Source organism: Littorina saxatilis, linkage group LG1, assembly GCF_037325665.1.
Source record: "Littorina saxatilis isolate snail1 linkage group LG1, US_GU_Lsax_2.0, whole genome shotgun sequence".
In the NCBI taxonomy this organism is placed as follows: Eukaryota; Metazoa; Mollusca; class Gastropoda; order Littorinimorpha; family Littorinidae; genus Littorina; species Littorina saxatilis.
Window position 1 is genome coordinate 85041671 of NC_090245.1, and position 27429 is coordinate 85069099.

General features: G+C 39.9%; 2 protein-coding genes across 4 annotated transcripts in view; one reads left to right on the forward strand and one right to left on the reverse strand.

Moving 5' to 3' along the window:
- LOC138982157 (ras GTPase-activating-like protein IQGAP1) overlaps positions 1-5887 on the forward strand; it is a 92414-nt gene extending 86527 nt beyond the window's left edge. For all 3 annotated transcript variants that reach the window (XM_070355391.1, XM_070355383.1, XM_070355399.1), the window contains 2 exons: positions 2432-2540; positions 2818-5887. In XM_070355391.1, the coding sequence (XP_070211492.1) occupies positions 2432-2540; positions 2818-2943 (235 nt within the window). In that variant the 3' untranslated portion in view covers positions 2944-5887. The remainder of the gene's footprint in view (positions 1-2431; positions 2541-2817) is intronic.
- Positions 5888-6054: 167 nt separating this feature from the next.
- The window catches only part of LOC138982178 (uncharacterized WD repeat-containing protein alr3466-like), a 53849-nt gene continuing 32474 nt past the window's right edge, over positions 6055-27429 (reverse strand). Inside the window, exons 12-21 of the mRNA XM_070355409.1 lie at positions 23380-23539; positions 19756-19852; positions 19139-19275; positions 17216-17341; positions 16640-16692; positions 16083-16178; positions 15613-15796; positions 15275-15390; positions 14302-14395; positions 6055-9792 (exon numbers count right to left, since the gene is read on the reverse strand). Of these exons, the coding sequence (XP_070211510.1) occupies positions 9511-9792; positions 14302-14395; positions 15275-15390; positions 15613-15796; positions 16083-16178; positions 16640-16692; positions 17216-17341; positions 19139-19275; positions 19756-19852; positions 23380-23539 (1345 nt within the window). The 3' untranslated portion in view covers positions 6055-9510. The remainder of the gene's footprint in view (positions 9793-14301; positions 14396-15274; positions 15391-15612; positions 15797-16082; positions 16179-16639; positions 16693-17215; positions 17342-19138; positions 19276-19755; positions 19853-23379; positions 23540-27429) is intronic.

The window sequence follows — 27429 nt, forward strand, 5'->3', positions numbered from 1 at the left end:
GTTTCCTCTCAGGCATTCACAAGCCTGATTCACGAAGAAAGCGTTTAAGAGTTCCTACACAAATGCTTTGTGGACACCAACTTCCCAAGCAAGCCAGTTTTATAAGTATCCTGAACAGCAACAAAGAAGGACAATGTCCATATGCACATACTGATTTCAGGATGTTATTTGGTTCATGCTTTCTTTCTTTCTTTATTTGGTGTTTAACGTCGTTTTCAACCACGAAGGTTATATCGCGACGGGGAAAGGGGGGAGATGGGATAGAGCCACTTGTCAATTGTTTCTTGTTCACAAAAGCACTGATAAAAAATTTGCTCCAGGGGCTTGCAACGTAGTACAATGTATTACCTTACTGGGAGAATGCAAGTTTCCAGTACAAAGGACTTAACATTTCTTACATACTGCTTGACTAAAATCTTTACAAAAATTGACTATATTCTATACAAGAAACACTTAACAAGGGTAAAAAGAGAAACAGAATCCGTTAGTCGCCTCTTACGACATGCTGGGGAGCATCGGGTAAATTCTTCCCCCTAACCCATGGGGGGTTTTGATTCATGCACGTGTTTGTTTGTTTGACTTTTGACAGTAGTAGATGTCATTGAGTATGATATGCCTTGAAAGTTTACTGCCATTGCTCTGATAATTTGATAAACTTAAAATGTTTAATGCTTGAAGATGGGAGAAACATCTACAATATATACTGTTCAAAAAAAGAAACGCATAGCTTGTAATATTTGGTTAATTTAGTTATATGGCTACAAGGATATCCACCAAACTGCAGAAAATGTTTATCTGGTCGTCGACCTTTCGTCCATTGCCACAAGTGAGCTCTGCACGTGACGCATGCGTTATCAGTGGCTACAATGTCAAAATTGCTCATTTGGCATGACCACTCGTCATGCTTCAGTGTAATCTCGTGAAACTCGGGGAATATTGAGCTCTCACCATGTCTTCCAAAACCCATAAAAGCGGATTGTTCGCCACAAAGAAATCAGACGACAATTCAGCGACGAAAGATGGCCCGATTGAGCAGAGAAGACCGCCAAATTGCATTGGGTCGTTCACAAGCAGGCCAAAGTCAAAGTGCAATCGCCAGGCACTTCCACGTGTCCCAGAGCACCATCAGTAGACTGTGGGTCAGGTTTCAAGCCACTGGCTCCGTTGCTGACTTGCCACGAGCGGGAAGACCAAGGGCGACAACTGCTGCTCACGACCGCTTCATACGGCTCCGCCACCTCCGGAATCGTTTCCTGTCGGCCTCATCTTCTGTCCAGGCTCTCCCCGGGCCACACCGATTATCGGACCAGACCGTGCGGAACCGCCTGCATGAAGCTGGTTTGAGAGCTCGCAGACCTCACAGAGGAGCTGTCCTCACCCGCCGCCATCGCCAGAACCGAGTGCAGTGGGGCAACCAGCACCTTCGCTGGACCGTCCGGAATCACTGGAGACACGTGTGGTTCAGCGACGAGTCCTACTTCCTGCTCCAGCGACATGATGGTCGGAGGAGGGTCTACCGGAGAGTAAACGAACGTTACGCGCCCAACTGTGTGGATGAGGCACCCGTTCATGGTGGTGGAGGCGTCATGGTGTGGGGGGCGATCAATACCGCTGGAAGGAGCACCCTGGTGCACGTCCAAGGGCGCATAACTGCCCAGCGATACGTGGAGGAAATTCTGCGCCCACACGCCCTTCCTCTTCTGGCTGACCAGGATGCCATATTCCAGCAGGACAACGCTCGCCCGCACACAGCACGACTCACCACCCAGTTCCTCACCGACCACCATGTCCAGGTGCTTCCCTGGCCATCCATGTCGCCAGACATGAACCCGATAGAACACCTCTGGGATGAATTGGACAGACGTGTGCGCAGGCGAGAAGAAGCGCCGGCAAATCACCGCGATCTATTGAAGGCACTTCAGGAGGAGTGGGACACCATCCCATAGCAAGATATCCGGCATCTGATCCAGTCCATGCCCAGAAGGTGCCGGGCAGTTGTTGCTGCTCAAGGCAGTCACACCCCCTACTGACTTGACAGCCTCGGCACCCAATCGTATTGATTGACTGATTGATTTGAAGATGCAAATGAACTGTTTGTGCATTCAACTGTGTCCATACCAAATTTCAAACAAATAATCTAAATATTGGATTTTCTGTTAATTTTTTCGAAAAATAAAACAAATTTGGCAAGTAGCAACTATGCGTTTCTTTTTTTGAACAGTATATGTTAAATGCTTCAAGATCGGAGAAATGTCTGCTTTTTTGGCCATCAGGATACTTTTTTTTTTACTTTTATTTTATTTTAACAAGATGCATGCAGTGTTCAGAAGAGGAATTCTGAAATTGGAAATTTGTTGTGTGTGTGTGTGTGTGTGTGTGTGTGTGTGTGTGTGTGTGTGTGTGTGTGTGTGTTGATTTGTTCTTCTTTCAGGTTCAAGAATGTTCTGTTTGAAATTGCGGCAACTGAAGACCCTGGTGTCTTTGAGGTCAGTGCCAAGTTCATGGGAGTAGCCATGGATAAAGTGCAACTGGTGTTCCAGGTACGTGTCTCTCTTCTTCTCCGTTTCCCCACCCTTGCCCCCACTCCCTCCCTCCCTCCCCTGCTTCCCTGTGTTCTGTGACAAAATCTCATAAGATAAAGTGAGATAGGATAAGGTATCATAATATATTATAGTCCTGCAAGGTTACCCTCATGAAAATTCGGACACAGTGTGTGTGTGTTAGTGCGTGCGTGCGTACATGAGTCCATGTTTGTGTGTGTGTTTGATTTACAACTGTCAGCAAACCTAACTCTTATGATCATCGCCCGTGTTACAGGATCTCCTGCAGTTGCAGTACGAAGGGGTGGCTGTAATGAAGATGTTCAACCGTGCCAAGGTCAATGTCAACCTCCTCATTTTTCTTCTCAACCGAAAATTCTATGGCAGGCAGTTGGGAAAGTGATAACTTTTTCCCCAAGGACATTATTTATGTTTTACAAATGTGCCACTGTTATGTTCTTCATAAGAGCAAAGCATCCAAGCGGGGACCAACAGTGCAACGGAGTGAGATTCTGGAATTGAGAATCCGAAACCTGACGACTGATTTCATGACAGAAATAATGATTGTTATACTGAACCTCTCAGTGACTATTTGTTGACATATAAAGAGCAGCTTTAGATAAATGTTTAGATGCCAAGAAAAATGCAGGTCAAATGTATTTGTACTGTTACCTATTTGCCATGATATGCTGCATTGTTTGTGTACATAATAAGGATACTGTGTATATGTGTAATGGATTATATATACCTCTCTCTGTCTTTGTCTCTCTCTCTCTCATTTTCTTATACCTCATCTGAGCAGTCTTGTTCTTCCATTTTTTTCTTATTTTTTTCTATATACATAAGCTGAATATCTTGTTGATGTACAGAAACTTTGAATTGTCCAAAATAGTAATAACTTTTCTCTTTTTTGTTATTTCATGGTTGTCTGTTGAAGTAGTATTACCTTGTTTCTTGCCTCACCCTACTCCAGCTTTGTCTTTCTCTCTTGTGTAATTTTACAAGAGCTAACTGCTTTGGGAAGTGAAAGCTTCAAAAACTAAATATACGCTCAGGTTTTATGGAAATTGAGTGTTTTACACCAGGTATTGGAGAGCTAAACAGTTTGCCTGCTGCAAGCTTTAGTTTGCATTTTAAACATCACAATGATTTTTATATTTGCCTTTGTGGGGAAAAAAAGGAGATCTCAACTAAATAGACACATGAGTGTTCTGAGATAAATATTGATGATTTGAGATCACTTCAACTGTATATATATTTGAAGTCATTATAGGCAGATCTGTATTACTTTCAGTTTATTCTAGATAGATCTGTTGTGGAGCACCTTTTGATGCAGACTTTTGGAAAACTTTAAGTTTTTACTTTTATTTTGTTATTTCTTTATTTTCTTTTAGGTGAATGATCTGTTAGTCGTGCTTTTTTCCACTTGATTTTGCTAACCATTTTGAATATTCTGGTGCTTGTTACAAATGAAAGAGAATCTCACTGCTTGCTTTATAATGTAAGGTATGAACTGGTTGTTGATTTCAACTGCATTATTTTTCTTTTGTATGCTTTATTTTGCAGATCTGCTAAACAGCTTTCTTGTGCCTTTTGTTTCATTCAGGGTATAACTCTATTTGTAGTTTTAGGATGTTTGTACATAATCAAGATCTTAAAGAACTGCGGTTACAGAAATTATACTTTGATCAGTTTTGGTTTTGCTAGAGAAAGTATTTGAATTACATTGCCATTGATGTATAGAATTAGCATAAACAGTTTCTGATGTATTTTTCACTTGTCACTGTTTTTAATTTTAAAACATGTTTTTCGCGTTTACATGATGGTGCTATAGAAGTAGTAACTTTGTTTGCTTGTTTAGTAATGTGTACACCTTGCACTTTACACTTGCATGCTAAATGTGTATGCATCGCTTCATGTTGATGAGAAGAGTTGTACAATACATGATCTGGGGGCAGTCAACGTTTATGATTAGTTTCAAAATGAACATTTTCTGGTTCATTTGGTTAGCCTTGACAGATTTGTTTGAGTCATTTTGACAACAAAATGAGCGCTGATGTTTGTGTTGAAATTTAGTACCTGAATGGTACTGTTGTACAGCTATACTGAGGGGTGTGAAATGATGGCTAATGTCAAGATAACAAAGGAAGATACATACATAGTTTGACAGGAAGTGCTTTGCATAGGTTTGTGTTCCCCTCCAAAGTTTATCATCACAAAAATTCACTGTTTGCCATTACACTTGCCTTTTTTCTCATTTTGTGCATTATCATGTCTCACTGTAAATCACATATTTCAACATTGTTTTCAATATTGAACTGCAGAGAGTTTTGTGCAGCAGTAAACGTCATTGTTTCGAAGAGTCACGTGTCACTCTAATAGAATCAAATAAAGGGAAATTTAACCAAGATATGTTGCAGGATATATGGTGAGGCAATCTCTATTATCGATTATGCTGATTAATACTGTTCAACGTTTTTTGAGAGACATATTGAATGTTCTTTGTTTTGTATACCTCCATTGTACAATGTCTTCACGCGAAACAAATTGATTGCCTCTGTAGAAAGCTGATTAAATATTAGATGTTAATATTTTCACAAACATCATGCAAAAGTGATTTAGTCATGAAAAATTGCATCAACCTCCAGATTGTCTCTCTCTCTCTCTCAAAATATAATATTCAGCCACATACACACAGCTAGAAGGGAAATATATATCCTTTTTCATTGAATTAGACTGTAACAAGATTTTAGATTAGCTTTTTTGTGTGCTCTTATTTAGTTGTGTTTGCTGCTTCTAGTCTTGGTTCTCAGTTCTAGGGTCTATGCTTATGTACATGTACATTCATTTTAATTTATGCTAGCTTTTTAACAAGATGCAGTGCATTATCTAAAGTGCAATGTTGGTGCATGTGCGGATATGTTTTCATCTTTTATTCTTTCTTTGCTTTAAACATACAATGTGCAAGACAAGAAATACTGATGCAATCTGTTCTTTGATTTTGAGCAGTTACTTTATGTCAGAAGAAAGTGACTGTACTCCAAAAAGTCAGAAAAGCAAATGTTTTAGCGTGATGGAAATCACTGTAGATGTGTCCCAGCTCAAACCTGCTTGTTAATTATTTCTGTATACCGCTTGGTTTATTTTTTACTATACTTGCATTTTGGCTGTTTTGAATGCTTTGACTTTGCTTGTCAACTTGTGTTTGGCATTAAGCTTGGCGTCACTTTATCAAGTGAACACTACAAAAACATTTTCTATTTGAATGTGTATATTATGTGATCTGCCATGAAGATAATACCGGTTTGTAACTCTGTGGTTTGTAGAGTACAATTTTTTTCAAAACCCTTGCTTTGTTTGGTGATGAAATTCTCTCTTTCTCTGTTCTGCTCCTTCGTGTTATGTATGTATGTGTGTGTGTGTGTGTGTAAAATCACCTTCAGACATTTACTGCCAAGGATTGAGCATTCTACTAACAAACATACTCTCCATGCAAAACAACATTCCTGGTATATGCATTTTAAAACTGCTTTTAATCAGCTGTGTCCATGCACATTTCCTTGATCAAAAACAATAACAAAGTGATGTACATAAAAACCAGACAGTTTGCAGGCAGACAACAAAAGATCAGGTTTTGGGCCTCTGCATTCCTTTTTCTCCAATATTTTCTTTCTGGACTGACTTGATAATCACTTGAGTGTGCACACTAACCAATATGTTAGGTACATCTTTCTCAAAACAGAGAAATACCATTACTAAAAGAAACTGCATTACTCACGTTGAAATGGCCATTTGTGCTTGCACAAAACGAGATGTATATGTACAATTTATTTACACTCAAAACTACAATGCTAACCACAGCCAATTTGTTTTAACTGAAAGCATGTGCCTCACTTGTACACTGAAAGACATTGTTTTAATTTGCTTCATCAAGTCTCCACATACATAATCGTTAAAAAAAAACCTGAGGTCCATAATAAATAAATGTACACACACCATATGAAGATATAAATATGTATGTACATGTATATACAAATAAATTTTAAAATTCACAGTGAAATCAATGCTGTCCTCTTGCATAGAAAAGTCATAAATTTGCACAAAATGTAATGCTGTACTGAAGAAGAAATATAATGAATCAATAAACTGCTTAATATTTAAACAGCAGCCATTCATTGCTAAGTTTTCTTGATCACAGATTTCAACAATTGAAGTATAGTGTAAAATCAATGCTGATAATTGTGTGGAGATCTAGCGAGAAAAAAAACCATGTACAATGTATCAAATCATAAAATAACAAAAGTCAAAAACTTGGTTAAAAACATAAGCAGTCGTAACTTTGATAATTCAACAGTCACGACTTCAAGACACAATGTATTAAATTTTAAAATAACAAAATTCAAAAACTTGGTGTAAAATATAAGGAATCGTAGCTTTGATAATTCAACAGTTATGACTTCAAGACACAGAAAGGTATGTACCATACATTAAAAGCATCTTCCCTTCCATGTAAACTGCCCCAGATCAGTCCTGGCATTTGTTATAACCATCCACCATCAACTTGAATACATACACAATGCAACAAGAGTCCAAAAGGTGGTTGCTTACTCAAGTTACTGTGATTGGAATTTTCTGCTGATTTTTTTCCCCAATACAGTAACAGCAATATTCCACCTGCTGTGAACACTGCTCACAGACTATTTTCTGAGATTCATTCCGACAACCAGGGTACCTACAGCACTGAATTTTCATCCAACACTGCCATGAAATATAAGGTTCCTATTCCAGTCTGTAGAATGTCCGGGTTAATATATTCCAGCAAAACACAAATGTCATCTGCAGAGTTTCATACTCGTGCACATGCACTGAATAAAGCAATACACAAGATACCACTCCAGGTAGCAAACGCTGAAGCCGTTGTAAATTTCTGTGTAAGCAAGATAAGTAAAAACATGGTGCTAAACACATGTTAGGCACCGCTGTCAATCTTGAGCACACACTTGAAAAAAAGGCAACTGTAACGAATATTCCATACCAATTTCTGGAAAGCATCATGTGACCTTTTTTACATTTAGTCAAGTTTTGACTAAATGTTTTAACATAGAGGGGGAATCGAGACGAGGGTCGTGGTGTATGTGTGTGTCTGTGTCTGTGCGTGTGCGTGTGTGTGTGTGTAGAGCGATTCAGAGTAAACTACTGGACCGATCTTTATGAAATTTGACATAAGAGTTCCTGGGTATGATATCCCCAGACATTTTTTTCCTTTTTTTCGATAAATGTCTTTTATGACGTCATATTCGGCTTTTCGTAAAAGTTGAGGCGGCACTGTCACACCTTCATTTTTCAATCAAATTGATTGAAATTTTGGCCAAGCAATCTTCGACGAAGGCCTGACTTCGGTATTGCATTTCAGCATGTAGGCTTAAAAATGAATTAATGACTTTGGTCATTAAAAATCTGAAAGTTGTAATTAAAAAAAAAAAATTATAAAACGATCCAAAATTACTTTTATTTTATTCTTCATCATGTTCTGATTCCAAAAACATATAAATGTGTTATATTCGGATTAAAAACAAGCTCTGAAAATTAAAAATATAAAAATTATGATTAAAATTAAATTTCCGAAATCGTTTTAAAAACAATTTCATCTTATTCCTTGTTGGTTCCTGATTCCAAAAACATATAGATATGATATATTTGGATTAAAAACACGCTCAGAAAGTTAAAACAAAGAGAAGTACAGTAAAGCGTGCTATGCAGTACAGCGCAACCGCTACCGCGCTAAACAGGCTCTTCACTTTCACTGCCTTTTGCACTAGCGGCGGACTACGGTCATTGTGAAAAAATGCAGTGCATTCCGTTTCATCCTGTGAGTTCCACAGCTTGACTAAATGTACTAATTTTGCCTTACGCGACTTGTTTTATAACTCTACAGGAGTATATGAACACCATGAGATATAACCACCACTGAGAAAAACTCACCACTGAGGGGGCAGGGTAGCTCAGGTGGTAGAGCACTGGACTTGTGATCCTAAGGTCGCAGGTTCCAATCCAGGCAGGGACGGACACGAGTCAACTTTATGTGCAGACTCGGAGACAGTATCCATGTCCGACTCCTGTGTCACCACAGTGGCACTTAAAAGATCTCGGTCATTCGGCCATAAGTGCAGGTGGCTCATTACACCTAAACACGCATACACCTGCAGGGTAGCGCGCCTCTTAATTGTTGCTGCTAGCTTTACACTGGGAGGAAGCGACCCAAATTTCCCAGCATTTAGATAATAGAGTAAATCAAATCAAATGAAATGAAATATGTACAGTTGACAATAAGCCAGCCCTGCTGCAATCTTCTGGGAACTCGACCATTGAGTTTATTCATCCAAACGCTGCAATCTACGTATTATGAACTCTACAGGAACTTTCAGCCGAAACTATTATAGTTACAATTAGAACCAAAACCTCCTATCCAAGTGATATCAGCTTGGAAAGATCACTTCCGTGACTTCCCACAGGTCAATACATGTACTAATACTCCCCCGAAAGCAGTCATACATGTAAAAACCCACTCGTGCAAAAAACACAAGTCTACGCGGGAGTTTCAGCCAATGAACGCAGAAGAAGAAGAAGTACTATACACTTTGCTGCCATCTATTCCCAGCTTCTGAGCTCATTGGCAAGTATCACTGATGATTTTACCCAAACCCTGAATTGTCAAAAAACAAACACACTAAAATATGCCGGGAAAAAAGGCAGACACTGATTCGCAAGTGTCACTGACAATTTTATCCAGACCTTGAATTGAAAAAAAAAAAAGGGAAAAGTTTTACTCATAAAACCTTCCTAGAGCCAGCTCATTCTCTCACGTTACTCTTGCGCAGAAGAGTGACTCCTTCCAAGGACAGTAACTCCATACACAATGTGTCAATACACTACAACAGCCTCACCCCACAGTCTAACAACCCCTGTCCCCCTAATGCGCTGTAATTTTGCCTAAAGCTGTTGTTGACCCATGTCCTGTCTTCTTCTCCTCCTCTCCTCCTTTTGATAGCAGCTTGCTTGATCTGCGGGCACCACCTAAGTTGCTTTCCCTGCTGCGGGCACCACTTATGTCGCTTTCCCTGCTGCCACCAAGGTCCTGGGAAAGGATGCTCCCACGCATGTTCTTCTTCTCGGGTTTGGCCGCGTTCTTGTTGCGAGGTATCTTCCAGGCATTCCACGCTCGGATGGTGTTGTCCCATGAACAAGACACATACTGAAAGCACGCAAAACAGATGGTTCAGATAGATGAGCTGTACCATACACAGGACACATACGGAAAGCACACACAAACGGATGGTTCAAATGAATGTTGTCCTGTGAACAGGACACATACTGGAAGCTCACAAAACAGATGGTTCAGATAGATGCTGTACCATACACGGGACACATACTGAAAGCACACACAAACGGATGGTTCAAATGAATGTTGTTCTATGATGAACAGGACACATACTGGAAGCACACAGAAGCAGATGGTTGAGATAAATGCTGTCATACGAACAGGGCATATAATAAAGAATACAGACAAAAAGTTGGTTCAGATAAATACTGTCCCATTAATGAGACACATACTGAAAGCAAATACAGGTTCAGATGAATGCTGTCATATGAACAGGACAAATCATGAAACCACATACACAAATGGTTCAGATAAAGGCTGTCCCATTAACGGGACACATACTGGAAACAACCAGAACAGATGGTTCAGATAAATGCTGTCATATGAACAGGCACATGATGAAAGCACACACAAACAGATGGTTCAGATGAATGCTGTCCCATTAACAGAACACATACGGAAAGCACACAAAACAGATGGTTCAGATGAATGCTGTCCCATTAACAGAACACATACGGAAAGCACACAAAACAGATGGTTCAGATGAATGCTGTCACATTAACACAACACATACAGAAAGCACACAAAACAGATGGTTCAGATGAATGCTGTCACATTAACAGAACACATACGGAAAGCACACAAAACGGATAGTTCAGATGAATGCTGTCCCATTAACACAACACATACTGTAAGCACACAAAACAGATGGTTTAGATGAATGCTGTCCCATCAACAGAACACATACAGAAAGCACACAGAACAGATGGTTCAGATGAATGCTGTCACATTAACATAATACGTAAAGCACACAAAACAGATGGTTCAGATGAATGCTGTCACATTAACAGAACACATACGGAAAGCACACAAAACAGATGGTTCAGATGAATGCTGTCCCATAAACGCAACACATACTGAAAGCACACACAAACGGATAGTTCAGATGAATGCTGTCTCATTAACGCAACACATACTGAAAGCACACACAAAACGGATAGTTTAGATGAATGTTGTCCTATGAACAGGACACATACTGAAAGCACACAGAAACAGATGGATTAGATGAATGCTGTCCCATTAACACGACACATACTGTAAGCACACAAAACAGATGGTTCAGATGAATGCTGTCACATTAACCCTACATTATACTGTAAGCACACAAAACAGATGGTTCAGATGAATGCTGTCACATTAACCCTACATTACACTGTAAGCACACAAAACAGATGGTTCAGATGAATGCTGTCTCATTAACGCAACACAGACTGAAAGCACACACAAACGGATAGTTTAGATGAATGCTGTCTCATTAACGCAACACATACTGAAAGCACACACAAAACGGATAGTTTAGATGAATGTTGTCCTATGAACAGGACACATACTGAAAGCACACAGAAACAGATGGATTAGATGAATGCTGTCCCATTAACACGACACATACTGTAAGCACACAAAACAGATGGTTCAGATGAATGCTGTCACATTAACCCTACATTATACTGTAAGCACACAAAACAGATGGTTCAGATGAATGCTGTCACATTAACCCTACATTACACTGTAAGCACACAAAACAGATGGTTCAGATGAATGCTGTCACATTAACAGAACACATACGGAAAGCACACAAAACAGATGGTTCAGATGAATGCTGTCTCATTAACGCAACACATACTGAAAGCACACACAAACGGATAGTTCAGATGAATGCTGTCTCATTAACGCAACACATACTGAAAGCACACACAAACGGATAGTTTAGATGAATGCTGTCTCACCCGTACGAAACGTTCTTATAAGAAATTGGACCCAATTTCATATAAGATTCTTATAAGAGTCTTGTATGACAATTTCATATATGTGGCCTATAGGTATTTTAAATGCAAATGAGGTAAATTCTTATAAGAAACTTATATGAATCATATTGAACCTTTAACCTGAGCTCATATAGGTCTCTTATATGAATCTTATATTCTCTTATAAGAAAGCTATAGGTCTCTTATATGAAATGTTCATATATGAGACTTATAAGAATCTTATATGAAACCTACATCTCCCTTATAGGATTCTTATATGTCTCATATATGATATTTATATGTCTCATACTAGATACACGACCTTGACCTACATTTGTGTTTACAAGGGAAATAACACCTGCTTAACCCAATTTAACTGTCTTGACTTTGAATTATAATGAATCCAACTGCAAAATACCTTTTGGTTCAGTATATATACATATCTTTACTGAAGTTGTGTTTATTTTGAGGGCAAAAACAAACAGATCTCTAAATCACTGGTCACAAGAAGAGGAGTAAGACATGCATTGTCCTCTTCAAATCCAATACTTTGAAACTTGAAATTATGAACAAGAAACAACAAACAAGTTACAGCCGCAAATAATTTTCTTGAATATGCACAGCTGTCACAGTTTCTTGTTGCTTGAACCAAAGTAGTGCTGGTAAACATGATTTGATCACCTGATGCAGAACCAGAACTGTAAAGTAAAACAAATAATGGAGGGAAATTCTGGATTTTAAATAAAAACACAAACCTGTCAGTGTCAAGCTGTTGGGTTGGTTGGGCTGCCAGCCACCCACAAACATCAGCATGACATAAACATTCTCTTCACATATTCATACATCAAGTCCAATTATTTCTGTAAGAACTTTGCATTTTAGTCCTGCTCTTTCACTGATTTTCTGCTAAACATCCTCACAGAGCTGCTGTCACAAAGATGGCCGTTCAGTCAGGGGGAGATAATGCTCAAGGCAAACCATCCACTTCCTGTTCATATATGAAACATATATGAAAGCCAGTATTGCCAGTAATTCAGCATTGTCCAATATTTTTTCTAAGTCCTGAATTCTCCTATGCAGAAACTAAGTGATGATTCATATAAGAGTCATATAAGATTCATATAAGAAACATATAAGAGAACTATAGGTTTCTGGAAGTGCAGGTTCTCATATATGATTCATATATGATTCTTATATGAATTGGGGTCTTTTTCATATAAGAGACTTATAAGAAACCTATTCCTACAACTGACATACATAGCTTTTTACTTGTCATATATGAAACTTATATGTTTCTTATAAGAAACTTATAGGTTTCTTATATGTCTCTTATATGTTCATATATGTTCATTTCGTACGGGCATTAACGCAACACAGACTGAAAGCACACACAAACGGATAGTTCAGATGAATGCTGTCTCATTAACGCAACACATACTGAAAGCACACACAAACGGATAGTTCAGATGAATGCTGTCTCATTAACGCAACACATACTGAAAGCACACACAAACGGATAGTTTAGATGAATGTTGTCGTATGAACAGGACACATACTGAAAGCACACAGAAACAGATGGATTAGATAACTGCTATCAAAAGAACAGGACACACACTGATAATAGACTGATAACAGAACATATGGTTTAGATGAATAAGGTCCCATGAACAGGACATAAACTGAAAGCAAAAATAGAAATCTGCAACGAATCCTGTCCCATGAACAGGACGCATACTGAAAGCAAACAAAACTGATGAATACTGACACATACTGAAAGCAGACAAAACAGATAGTTCTGATGAATGCTGTCCCTTGAATATATCACCTACTCAAAGCTGAAAGACAGAATAGCTCAGATTAATCTTAGACGTCCTCAAGGTTTTCAACAGACAGACAGCACAGACAAGGGAGAGCAACATATACTGAAGTAAGCATCGAGCAATAATGAGTCTGTGATTAGTATTGTCTGCAAGATATGGGAGATTGATGCTGTATCATGAACTTGATCCATACTAACAAGTGAAAAGATAGATAAACAGTCTTCTTCTTCTTCTTCTTCTTCTTCACCGTTCCAGAATTTTTCTGGTTTATATATGTGAGCTCGTTTGCCCATTTGGGTTCACCAAACTATACTCTGAGAGCATAGTCAGCTTCACTCCGCTTTCGTTGAGTAGTCATGCTGGGTATTTTCGTGTTTCCATAACCCACCGAACTCTGACATGGATCTTTTTCGTGCGCACTTGGTCTTGTGCTTGCGTGTACACACAAAGGGGATTAAGTCGCTAGCAGGTCTGCACATAAGTTGACCTGGGAGATTGGAAAAATCTCCACTCTTAACCCACCAGGCGGCAGCGACCGGGATTCGAACTCACAACCTCCCGATTAGGAGGCCGACATCTTACCACCACGCTATTACGCCCGTCAAACAGTGTTCAAAATAGTGTACTAATTCCTCAAGCAATCTAGGGGAAACCAAACCTCTTTGAAATGTTCAGTGAAGAAATAAAAGTGCATGTTACATAGACATAATGCGAATGACAAAGACGGATACAGGAACCCAGGGTAAGATATAACTGACCTGGTTTCTCTCTGGTACATGGATGACGCTGCGCACAGAGTCTACATGTCCCAGGTTGCTTTGCACAAGCCGATATTGCTCCGGTTCATACACCCTGCACAAAAGCACATACCCATCTTGTTACTCAAACTGATTTTTCATCAAATCTGAAAGGATCTAAACATATTTACAAAATAAAAATATCGAAGGTTACAGTAAGGACATGTCATTTTGTCTCCAACAAAAAAAGGGTTAAATGTAACTTGACTGTCACTATTATTCTCTTTATTATCCATGATCTATTCATGCGATTAATGAGACACATACTGAAAGCACATACAGATTCAGATGAATGCTGTCATATGAACAGGACAAATCATGAAACCAAACACACAAATGGTTCGGATAAATGCTGTCCTATTAACAGGACACATACTGGAAACAACCAGAACAGATGGTTCAGATAAATGCTGTCATATAAACAGGCACATGATGAGAGCACACACAAACAGATGGTTCAGATGAATGCTGTCCCATTAACAGAACACATACGGAAAGCACACAAAACAGATGGTTCAGATGTCTCCCCCACTCATCAACTCATTCACTCACAAATGAACCAACAGAAGTACTCATTTTCCAAACCTAAAACTACCTCATAAACCTCTCTGCACATCCATTTCCATTTCAATTACTTTATCCCATTGCTGGAAAATTCAGGTCAATTCCTCCTAGTGCAAAGCTAGCAGCAACAAAGTCGCGCTACTCAGGTGTGTGTGTGTGTGTGTGTATGTGTGTTTAGGTGTAGCAATCAACCACCCACACCGCTGTCTTTTGCGTGCCAATGTGGTGACACCGAGGTGGAACATGGATACCGTCTGAGAGTCTGCACATAAAGTTGACCTGTGTTCGTCCCGGCCTGGATTCGAACCCGTGACCCAAGGATCACAAGTCCAGTGTTCCACCAACTGAGCTACCAGGCCCCCTATCTCACCTGATGTTGTTCTGGATGGCTATCACAATGCTGCCGATGGTCTGGTCAATGCACAGACAGGTCACCCCTCTGTTGACCGTCAGAACTTGTTCACAATCGTTCATCCCTGTGCCATTCTGCACATAAGCATATGGTCTCTCTAAAGGTGGTGGAATGACAAACCTGGTTATAAACCTGGTTGAAAAGATTAACATGATGTTTGTACACACTACACCTAGCATGTCTGCAGGTGCATAAACAAAACCATTGTGTCATAATTTAAATACATCTATTGTCTCGTCGTCGTCATCATCATCCCCATCCCCAACACCACCGCTATCACCCAAAAGCAGACTGACCCAGATGCGAACAGTGCCGTCCTCAGACCCTGTAATCCACTTGTTGTAGGGTTTGCTCCACTCCACCGCTGTCACATCTGTCTCGTGACCTTGCAGCGTGTTCAACAGAGTCTGGCGGCTCCCGTGGGGGTTGAACTTTCGTATGTACACCATCTTGTCGCTCGAGGAGTGGGCAAATTCATTGCTGCAACGCATTTGTAAGAATGAATTATAATACGGTGAGACAATTGAACAAACTTGCCAATCAACAACAGTAACAGTACACATCTTGATTGTTTTTTTTAAAGCTTTCAGAGTTGTTGTTTTTATGCAAAAACATGCACTATTAAACCACCAAGAATCATTTTTCACATGCTCTCTTGTACAAACACACACACACACACACTTGCACACACACACATGTGCACACACACACACATGCACACACAGACATATGCCTGGGCATGTGCAAACACTAAGCCGTTTCTCACTTTTTGGGTGAGTAAGCCATGTCAGTGATGATTCCATCGCACATAAGTTCAATACTCTGTGGTGAAGATACAATTGTGCGACACACGTCCTTCAGGCTGGGTCAGAAAAAGAAAGAAACAAAAATAAAATTAAAAACGACCACAACAGAACTAGCAACAGGTAGGTTAAAATCATTGGCATTTTGAACCAAGAGAAATGAAACAGCTCGAATGACTTAATTACTGTGATTTTCTGTGAAGAAAGGACTGTATCAAAGGGCAAAGCACAAAAGGCAAGGAGTGACAAAAAAAATGAACAATAAATCTGCAAATGGCCACTCATAACTGTATCAACATGTCTGTTTGGTAGTCCCTTCATGTCTTCCATGCTGAGCAGAATGTTCCTTTAGCACATCTTGAGAACACTGTTTTCCTCCTTTTTTTGCGTAAGAAACAAACAGTACATGCAGTTTGTTCACTTGCTTGTTTTTTGCTCTTTCATAGCAAAGAAACATCACAGTGCACGCTGTTTGTTTACTTGTTTGTTTGTTTGCTCTTTCATAACAAAGAAAACTTACATTAAGGCCTCAATGTCCCACAAGCATATCCTTCTGTCCCATCCACCGCTCAGCTGAAATCACAAACATGTGTTGGTTACTCCCCATAGCGTAATTCAATTCACATTCTTATGTAATGTCGAGGCATGGATTTAATGCCATTTGAGCCAGGAGCAGGCACGTAACCTTTTATGCCCTATTAGTGAAATGATTCTCTGTCATGAATTATTGCACAAAAAGATATTATAGTTACAGAAATTTTTTTTTACTCACAATATAGATGGTTTATTCTTACCCAGGCTCATGCACATCAACAGTCTTTCTCTCTCCAGTCTTGGGGAACAGAGAACACAGTTTGCAGTTTAAAAAAAATAATTTGGTATCTGGTATCTGTACCATTTGTTTTATCTGAAGCCTCTCCAATGAGATGATACCTCGCATGAAAGGACACTTTCTGCTGTCCCGTTTTCTATTATCCTGGTACCTGTCATGACAGGCCACCTGCAAAGTAGGTACACTTTGGGCTGGTCATTACAGGTACCACTGTGGCAGAGAGTGACATAACTATCTAAAAGAATGCACAGAGCTTGTTCTTACCACATAGGTAGTATCCTGACCGTGCTCTCGCCCGATGGTGATGAGACTCGTCACACAGCTGTAGTGTTCTGACAGAACGCCTTTGCACACAAACCCGGCCACACGGTTCGTCACAGAGTCACTATCCTGCACACACCAAATCAGACATTATTTTTTGGCAGGGTGAGGTAGTAAAATTCATTGTCTGCAATGTATACATTGATGGAAACAGACGTGCGTACATATACACAAACACACTTGCACATGCACACACACACACACACACATACACACACACACACGCACATGCAATCACACAAAGACACAACACTTCTTATTCTTCTGCTTACTCTTTTATCCCAATAAGATAGAATCTGTAAAAACCCTTCCATGACAGAACACTGCCCAATGAAGAACTTGCTGTGTGATCTTTTACTTCTATCAACTTCACCAAAATATACCTGTCATGGAAGCTTGGACACCTGCAGCGTAGGGACGCTCTTAGCATGTTTCAGGTGTTCTCTTATCACCCTTATTACAACCGCCCTGATATGGCCCTTCGTGGTCGGCTGGGCGTTAAGCAAAAAAAACCACACAAAAAATTATTACAATACAGTGGTACCTCCCCTGATGACCTCTCTACTTGACAGCTCCCTCCATATTACAACCCACTTTTCTCTGACGGATTATTTTTCCTTTGATTTATTGCTATTTCTTACCCCTATATTACGTCCCCATCTCTGTTATGTTATTTGTGATCTGCCTACATATTACCTCATTAGACCCAAACCAACTTCTACAAGAAAGAATACATTACAATACAATACAATACTATCTAATACAATACTATGTAATACAATACAATACAATACAATACAATACAATGTAATACTATGCAATATTATTACCAATTCAGTGCCCCATATGGATTGTTGACCAATCAGGGCGGATTCCAGGTGACCCTCTAAATGTTATAACGTTCAGGCAGGGACCCTTTTTGTTTATCAAGCTAAAAATTAACAAGACAAAGTAAAAATTTAAGTCAACAATATCAGCGTGATTTATTCTAAAGAATGACACTTCAAATGCTGTCAGATAATACTCTCTTTATCTAAAAAATACCGAAAAGCGAGTTTTGTCGGTGGGTGCTTTACGGAACAGCAAGGCACCGCCCATCCTCTGAGTGTGCAATGCCGACCCGCTCACTTGAAATTTAAATTATCTAAGTTCGGAAAAATCAAGTGAAATTGTGTCACTCGCTTTACGTCAAATGTATCTTTACGTCATTTCCCATCCGTCTGGAGTCGGTTCTAAACCTGTCGCTCTCTGTTCAACAAGAAAAAGCGAAGCAACCGAAACGCATGTTCAACATGGTTTATCTTGTGAGATTGTTGTGTGTCAAACGCATTTGATCTGTGAATATTCATTACGTCAGGTGTGTTACTCTGATTGGCTGACCCAGGTCATGAGAATTCTTTGAGTGACAGGCATAATCAGGTAGGAGCGCTCAAGTTCCCATTGCGGCTGTTCTGTCTAATTCGCGGGGTCGCTTCGAAATTTCTTTTGGTCGAATTAAACGGTAATAAAACCGTTATTTTTAATATGCTGACTGTTAGCAAATGATAACAGACATGTCTCACAAACGATATCAGCATTCGCCTAAAAGGCTCATGCTTGATATCTTTTTTCTTGACATGTCTGTTATCATTTGCTAACAGTCAGCATATTAGAAATAACTCATACTATGTCATGCAATACAATACAATCCAATAAAATACAATGCAATCAAATATAATACAATGCAATGACATCAATACAATACAATACAATACAATACAATACAATACAATACAATACAATTACAACACAATACAATAAACGTCTGATTTGAGGGTGCAAAAAAAAGTTTCTTTTCGCAAAGTCAAAAAAGAAACAACGTAGTACCTTCCCTTGAGAGTTCTGAGGCAGGAGTTGTGACTTGGGATCCAAGAGTATGGCGTATTTCTGGATCAGCATGTCCACATCCGGTGAACGCATGCTCTGCAAGACTTGCACTGCAGTGTCGTCAAATCCCCATACATCTGTTGTGATGAAAGTAAGTGCGATATATATACAAGACCAGCATCTTCAATATTCCCATAAAAAAACAATAAGGTGACACACTCATATCCATCTCCTCCACCTCCTGAGGCATTCATCAGGGCCTCCAGAATTGCTGTCTAATGAACCAGCATAACGGGCAGTAAGTATTTTAGTAAGTAAGAACCGACAAAGAAGAAGAATATCAGCTAAGACTGCATGATTGATGCACAAATAGTGGCCTGGCATTCAAGGTACGTCGTATCAAGTATGGTAAGAGTTATATTTCTTTGTCTGCAATTTGTTTGAAAGTAAGATTTCATTTAAGTAAAAGATGCAATATAATGTGTCAGTGTGCATAAATCTGTGTAATTGCATGTGAGCATGTGTGTGCCTCTGTATAGGTTGCATGAAAACATCAGAATGAATCAGTTTTCACTGGTGCTCCCAGGAAAACCTACTACAGTAGACATAAGACTCACAGACATTGCTGTCTTCAGAAGCAGCCAGAATGTAGTCCAAGCTCTCAATGAAGATGACCTTCAGAATGGTGGTGTGGGCATGGTTGTGAGTTGACAGCTTATATATAGGGAAGAAGGAAGAAGGTACAGAGTCAATCAATGTCTCAAAAGACAATTTCCAGAAATAACTGTTTTTTTATGGATTGTGGAAGGGAGTTGCTTTCCCTTGTTTTCAATCAATCAATCAATGTGAGGCTTATATCGCGCGTATTCCGTGGGTACAGTTCTAAGCGCAGGGATTTATTTATCTTTTTTTTTGTTAAAAAAATTTTTTTAGGCAATTTATATCGCGCACATATTCAAGGTGCAGGGATTTATTTATGCCGTGTGAGATGGAAATTTTTTTTACACAATACATCACGCATTCACATCGGCCAGCAGATCGCAGCCATTTCGGCGCATATCCCACTTTTCACGGCCTATTATTCCAAGTCACACGGGTATTTTGGTGGACATTTTTATCTATGCCTATACAATTTTGCCAGGAAAGACCCTTTTGTCAATCGTGGGATCTTTAACGTGCACACCCCAATGTAGTGTACACGAAGGGACCTCGGTTTTTCGTCTCATCCGAAAGACTAGCACTTGAACCCACCACCTAGGTTAGGAAAAGGGGGGAGAAAATTGCTAACGCCCTGACCCAGGGTCGAACTCGCATTACCTCTCGCTTCCGAGCGCAAGTGCGTTACCACTCGGCCACCCGCTTTTCCATAGAAATACTGAGGGAAACTACACATGACATTGTATATAGGCTTGCCTCAGCGTTCCTATGGTAACAAGCAAAAGCAACTCTTCCACAACCTACAAAAACTTGACAGACTTATTTCTCAACATTCATTGTCTAATTGTTCCAGGTCCTACTTTTCTAAATTTGCCATAGCATTTTTAAACTGCACTATATCATTATAAAATGTTTCTTTTTACATTTAGTCAAGTTTTGACTAAATGTTTTAACATCGAGGGGGAATCGAAACGAGGGTCGTGGTGTATGTGTGTGCGTGTGTGCGTGCGTGTAGAGCGATTCAGACCAAACTACTGGACCGATCTTTATGAAATTTGACATGAGAGTTCCTGGGTATGATATCCCCGAACGTTTTTTTCCTTTTTTTTTTTATAAATGTCTTTGATGACGTCATATCCGGCTTTTCGTGAAAGTTGAGGCGGCACTGTCACGCTCTCATTTTTCAACCAAATTGGTTGAAATTTTGATCAAGTAGTCTTCGACGAAGCCCGGACTTCGGTATTGCATTTCAGCTTGGTGGCTTAAAAATTAATCAATGACTTTGGTCATTAAAAATCTGAAAATTGTAAAAAAAATTATTTTTTTCTAAAACGATCCAAATTTACGTTCATCTTATTCTCCATCATTTGCTGATTCCAAAAACATATACATATGTTATATTTGGATTAAAAACAAGCTCTGAAAATTAAATATATAAAAATTATTATCAAATTTTTTTTTTCGAAATCAATTTAAAAACACTTTCATCTTATTCCTTGTCGGTTCCTGATTCCAAAAACATATAGATATGATATGTTTGGATTCAAAACACGCTCAGAAAGTTAAAACGAAGAGAGGTACAGAAAAGCGTGCTATCCTTCTCAGCGCAACTACTACCCCGCTCTTCTTGTCAATTTCACTGCCTTCGCCATGAGCGGTGGACTGACGATGCTACGGTCTTGCTGAAACATTGCATTGCGTTCAGTTTCATTCTGTGAGTTCGACAGCTACTTGACTAAATGTTGTATTTTCGCCTTACGCGACTTATTTAATTTATTGCCTTGAAATGATCTGGTGACAAAACTTTAAAAACCAAAAGCAAGTCCCTTGTGTCTGCATGCCTGTGTGAGTGCACGAGTGTTCTAATTTGATTGATTGATTGCAGTTTTCTTGTGCCCTTTTCATTGTTAACGTGTATGTCTGTTTGCAAACGACATGTTCAAAATACAACAATTAAAATCTTACATCGATCTCTCTTATCTATCACTGTCATTTATGGCACTGTTATGTATCATAACCACTACTGACATACATGTAGTACTTTACGTACAGCAGGATATTTAAATTGAGGAAAGATAAAACTTGTCTGATATTTTTTACAGCAGAAATACTTTTTGAATCATATTTAAGAATGTCACACAGTCCATTCATGAATTAAAAAAAGAAAAAGAAAAGCAAAACTGCCATGTTCACTTTAATTAGCTGTGCTATCTTTCTCTCGCTCACTTGTACCCTCATGCTACAACCTTTGTAAATGAAGATATACTCTCTCTCTCTCTCTCTCTCTCTCTCTCTCTCTCTCTCTCTCTCTCTCTCTCTCACTCTCTCTCTCTCTCTCTCTCTCTCTCACATACACACACACACACACACACACACACACACACACACACACACACACACACACACACACACACAGAGACAGATCACAAGAAAAAGGACAAAGATTGGAAGGGAGATGAGGGGGGGGGGGGGTGGAATAGATTAATGAAGGTGTGGAAGAAGTGGTTGAAGAAAGAGGAGTAACTCATCCAAGTCAAATTGTCTAAATTTCAACAATACCATCAATTAGACAATAAAACGGATAGAGACACATCTAGAAATGAAGCTGGCATAAAACCCAATAACCATAAAAAGGAACATGTTGCTTGAAATATTTGGAGAGTCACACCTTAATTGAGAAAGAAAACAAGCATTTCAGCATTGACTTCCATACCCATTTGCCAAGCTTGCGAAAGTAAAGAAATGAAGGACTCATTTCCCTCAACCACTTTAATAACCAATAGAGAAACAAGTTACTGCATTAGCCAACATTTTCTGATACCTTAATCCTGATTAGTGATCATTGTTAATCTAAAGGTTGAAATCGTTAGTCTGTACATGTTCATATGTAACACCTGGATCCAACAAAAATAGTCACAGTTTCTGACCTTTTTTGCTCTATACTGGACAGCAGAAATTGGTCCACATTTTGCATTGAAGTGAGATAAAGTTCAAACATTAATGCTGAGTATCATCTTTTTTCTCTTAAATGCACTCATCTGATTAGTTGACATTTCTAACGGCTTTAAACTGTTAAAAAAACGGTCATTATTAACGCCATAACAGAAGATCAAATGCAAGATTAATTAAAACAGAAATAGTGCCCATCCTAATGATGTCATTTGCACCATACCGTAAAGCCCATTTTGCACTCTCTCTTAATTCTGATCAAGCAATTCTGACTAGACAGGGGTCACAATAGAGATCGAGCTACATTCTGTGGCTATTTGGCTGGTGACAGCAGTAAAACTGATTCTGTCTGTAAATGAACAGTTACATTCTTGTTGCTTTGAAAGCATGTGTCAACATGGGATACTTTGGTAAAAGGCACACACACACACATACATGCCTGAAGGCGCATTCAACCATTCTCAGACTCTCTTCAACTGATGACAAGAAAATATTGTCAATGATCATGAACAATCAACTACAAACAAAATCTGCCCTCGTTCCCATCCCAACCCCATGGATATTTTCATCAAGAACAATTATATAATGACTGCATGCAATAACGCATGATGATTAGCAGGGTTAGAGCCACTCACAGGAGGTATAGGCTGTTTGTTAAAGGCGTAGTGACTTTCAGCCTGCCGAATTTTCGAATTGTCGCCATCTCTGCGGGAGTCTGTCGACGCCTCCAGCTGTTCTCGTATTCTGGTTCCTACATGCTTCTTCTTGCGCAAGTCCCCCAAAAACACCTCTTTGCTAGTAAACAAGGAGAGAGATACAAAATGAAAACAAGAAGGGCAAAGCCCATACGACTCACATGCTTTACACATTTTTCCTACCAAAATACATGTGACCTTGACCCAAGGTCAAGGTCATCCAAGGTCATGCAACACAAAGCTGTTAATTCAAGACATAGGAAGTACAATGGTGCTTATTGGGTCTTTCTACCATGAGATATGGTCACTTTTAGTGGTTCACTACCTTATTTTGGTTACATTTCATAAGGGTCAAAGTGACCTTGACCTTGATCATATGTGACCAAATGTGTCTCATGATGAAAGCATAACATGTGCCCCACATAATTTTTAAGTTTGAAACAGTTATCTTCCATAGTTCAGGGTCAAGGTCACTTCAAAATATGTATACAATCCAACTTTGAAGAGCTCCTGTGACCTTGACCTTGAAGCAAGGTAAACCAAACTGGTATCAAAAGATGGGGCTTACTTTGCCCTATATATCATATATAGGTGAGGTATTGAATCTCAAAAACTTCAGAGAAAATGGGAAAAATGTGAAAAATAGCTGTTTTTTAGGCAACATTTATGGCCCCTGCGACCTTGACCTTGAAGCAAGGTCAAGATGCTATGTATGTTTTTTGGGGCCTTGTCATCATACACCATCTTGCCAAATTTGGTACTGATAGACTGAATAGTGTCCAAGAAATATCCAACGTTAAAGTTTTCCGGACGTCCGGACAGACGTCCGGACGGACGGACGGACGGACGGACGACTCGGGTGAGTACATAGACTCACTTTTGCTTCGCATGTGAGTCAAAAAGGAAAGGAAGAGAACAAAATTAAAAGGCCTTTTCCTTAATGTGTAAAAATAGACAAAAAATTAAACAGAGGAAAGGGTTATATCACAGCTATCTCCCACAAGCAAGATGACATGTCTTTGCATTGCAGAAAGAATCAATCTAAGGAACACTTTAAAGTTAAACCTATGAAGTGATTAGGACACAGATACGGAAAGGGTAGAGCAGATACAAAAGTTGCGCACAGAGAAATGACTCAAACTTTGGCAGTGCTTTCTGCTTTCTTCTTCATTTCAATTGAGATCTCCTGCACTTCTTTGCTGTTGAAATAAAAACACCACGCACAATTGTAGTTATGTATTATTATCAATCACCTCCAAGAAAAGCATGACAGTGTATTTACTTGGATAATATGTCTCATCTGTTTAATAGAGCAAGTGAATAATTCATATCACTATATATATATATAGAGAGAGGTTACAACACGAGTGGTTTTTTATATGGCTTGTATTTCAGTCAAGACCCAGCGGATGAATATCAAGGGACTCACGAGCCTCTGGCGAGTGAGTCCCTTTGATATTCCCACTGGGTCTTGACTTAAATACAAGCCATATAAAAAATCATGAGTGTTGTAACCTGTATATTCCATGAAGATCTAAAAGACAAAGTGTGACGGAAACATCAAGCTTTAGTTGTCCGTTCAGATGAGGCACCTCTGCACATACCTTATTCTAAAGGCACGTCTGTTGATCTATGTCAAGTCGGTGCATAATGGTGGCTTGGTTGTCCCCGTCAGTAATGAAAGCCTCTTACACGGATTTGACTGAATACCTAGTGGTTACACACGCATCTCCTGAGATGATCTTGGACACCTTCATCGTCTATGTACCGATAAAGGCGTGTGTACCGGGCACGCTGTAACTTCACATGAGCATAGTCTGAACATAGCAGTGCTGGTCGAACGGACTGGGTTTTTAATGATTGCTAGTTTGACTTTTGTTTTAGTTGAGAGCACGAGCACACACACTCAAACACATACGGCTTGTCATGTTGATCACAAGAGAGAAATAGAACAGCGAATAGAAGGAAACATAACAGATTACGTCCCCTTAATATGACGCGATGGAAGACAGACGTCATGAAAGACGCTATGATGATAGTCTCGGCAAGTCGAGACTAAAACTAAGCTATAACACTGAACGACTCTCGCGCAAGTTCTCAAAAGCGTGGTTACCCCTTGCACATCCGGTCTATAGGTACATGTGCATTTTGGAATGTCAAGGACGACAGAAAGTAGAGCCAGCTATGATGTATTTCGTGCACCCTTATTTATCCTCTATTTTATGTGCTATGAGAGTGCAATAGTTACATCATAGATGTAACAACAGAACAATGGAAATACAAGAAATATACCTAGAGTACATTTACAGAGACAAAAAAGGGATAGCGAAATATCAATCCAGGGAGACAACTCCCCTTTGAGGCCATATGCATGTGAAAATATATTAAAAATTTTAGTAATAAATTTTCATTTGATTAATATACTTACCCAACTCACATATAGCAATTAACCCTAGTTCAGTGCTGGATACGCTGTACGCGTCCCCTTGGTAACCAAGGGAGACCACTCTAAAAAAGAGAGTGCTCTATCCCATAATGCCAGACTAACTACTAGCCTGACTTCCGTATGCGTGCGCATACGCCGCCATCTTATCATTCCAAAACGAAGCCCAACCCACATCTTTTTTAGACCCCCATACCACCACAGCGGGGAGGCGGGAGGGAATAAACGATGTGAGTTGGGTAAGTATATTAATCAAATGAAAATTTATTACTAAAATTTTTAATTAAATTACATATCTTACCCAACTCACATATAGCAGATTGCTATCATAGGAGGAGGGTACTCACCAGATCAATCCACAAGGACCTGCCCTGCAGCCACCAAAGAGGGCAAAGCAGAGCTGCCATCTTGACGTATGCCAGCCACCTCCCGGAGATAGAAGTTTATAAAAACGTCCTCAGATCTCCAGTATGCCGACTCCAGAACTTCTGAAAGACGACCTGACCTCAAAACTGCCAACGACGAAGACCATGCCCTGGCCTCGTGAGTTCTGGCAGCCGTAAGAGGCAACACCACTCTGGTATCACCTAACTGTCTTTGCCACCAGATATAAGCGTTGCGAATGGTAGAAGACACCCATTTGGTTAGCGTGACTTTCGAGATGTCTTTCCCCCGAGCCGTATTGAGTGATATAAAGAGCAGTTTCTGAGACATAGAGCGAATCGGCTGAGTCCGGGACAGGTAGCTGCTGAGTGCTCGTACAGGGCAGTTAAAAACATCCTCATCTCCCGGAGCCAGAATTGTGCTTAGAGGGGGAATACGGATAAGCGGGGATGGTTGGCCTGGTTTTTGGTTCTTGGCCAAGAAATTAGGCCTGAACTTAAGAGAAAATGAACCGTCTTTTTCCCGCGAGATATCATTTGCCATTCCCGACAACGCGTGAACCTCGCTACCACGTCTAGCCGTAGCGAGTAAGACCAAGAAAAGAGTTTTATGTGTTACATTCGCCAGACTGGCCAAATGGATAGGCTCAAACTCCTCTGACGCAAGAAAACGTAGCACCAAAAAAAGATCCCATGCCGGGAGCTGTGTTTTGTCACGAGCCAGCTTAAGGGAAGCGCCCTTAATAACGCCGGAGATAACCCCCGACAAGTTAACTTTGTGTCCGAGTTGCCTGAGTGTAGAGGCAATCGCGGACCTCCTAACCCTCAATGAAGAGGGAGAACCCCCCTGATCAGCTAGCCACGATAAGTGATTCGCTACCTGCATCGACCTAGGAGTCAAGGGGTTCACATTATTCTCAAGACACCACTTCGACCAAGACGACCAGTGCGAAGCGTAAACAGAGTTGGTCGACTCTCTGTGAGCGTTTTGAACCAGCTTCAAAGTCGACACAGAGGCCCCTGCCCTAAGCAGAGAGTCTCTGATAGCACCCACCCGTGAAGTTGCAGCATTTGCGGGTTTAAGTGATGAATGCCTGACCGAGGCTGCAAAAGTTCGCCCTTCCTTAGAGCGAGCGGGATGGGCGGACGAACCGCCAGACGCAC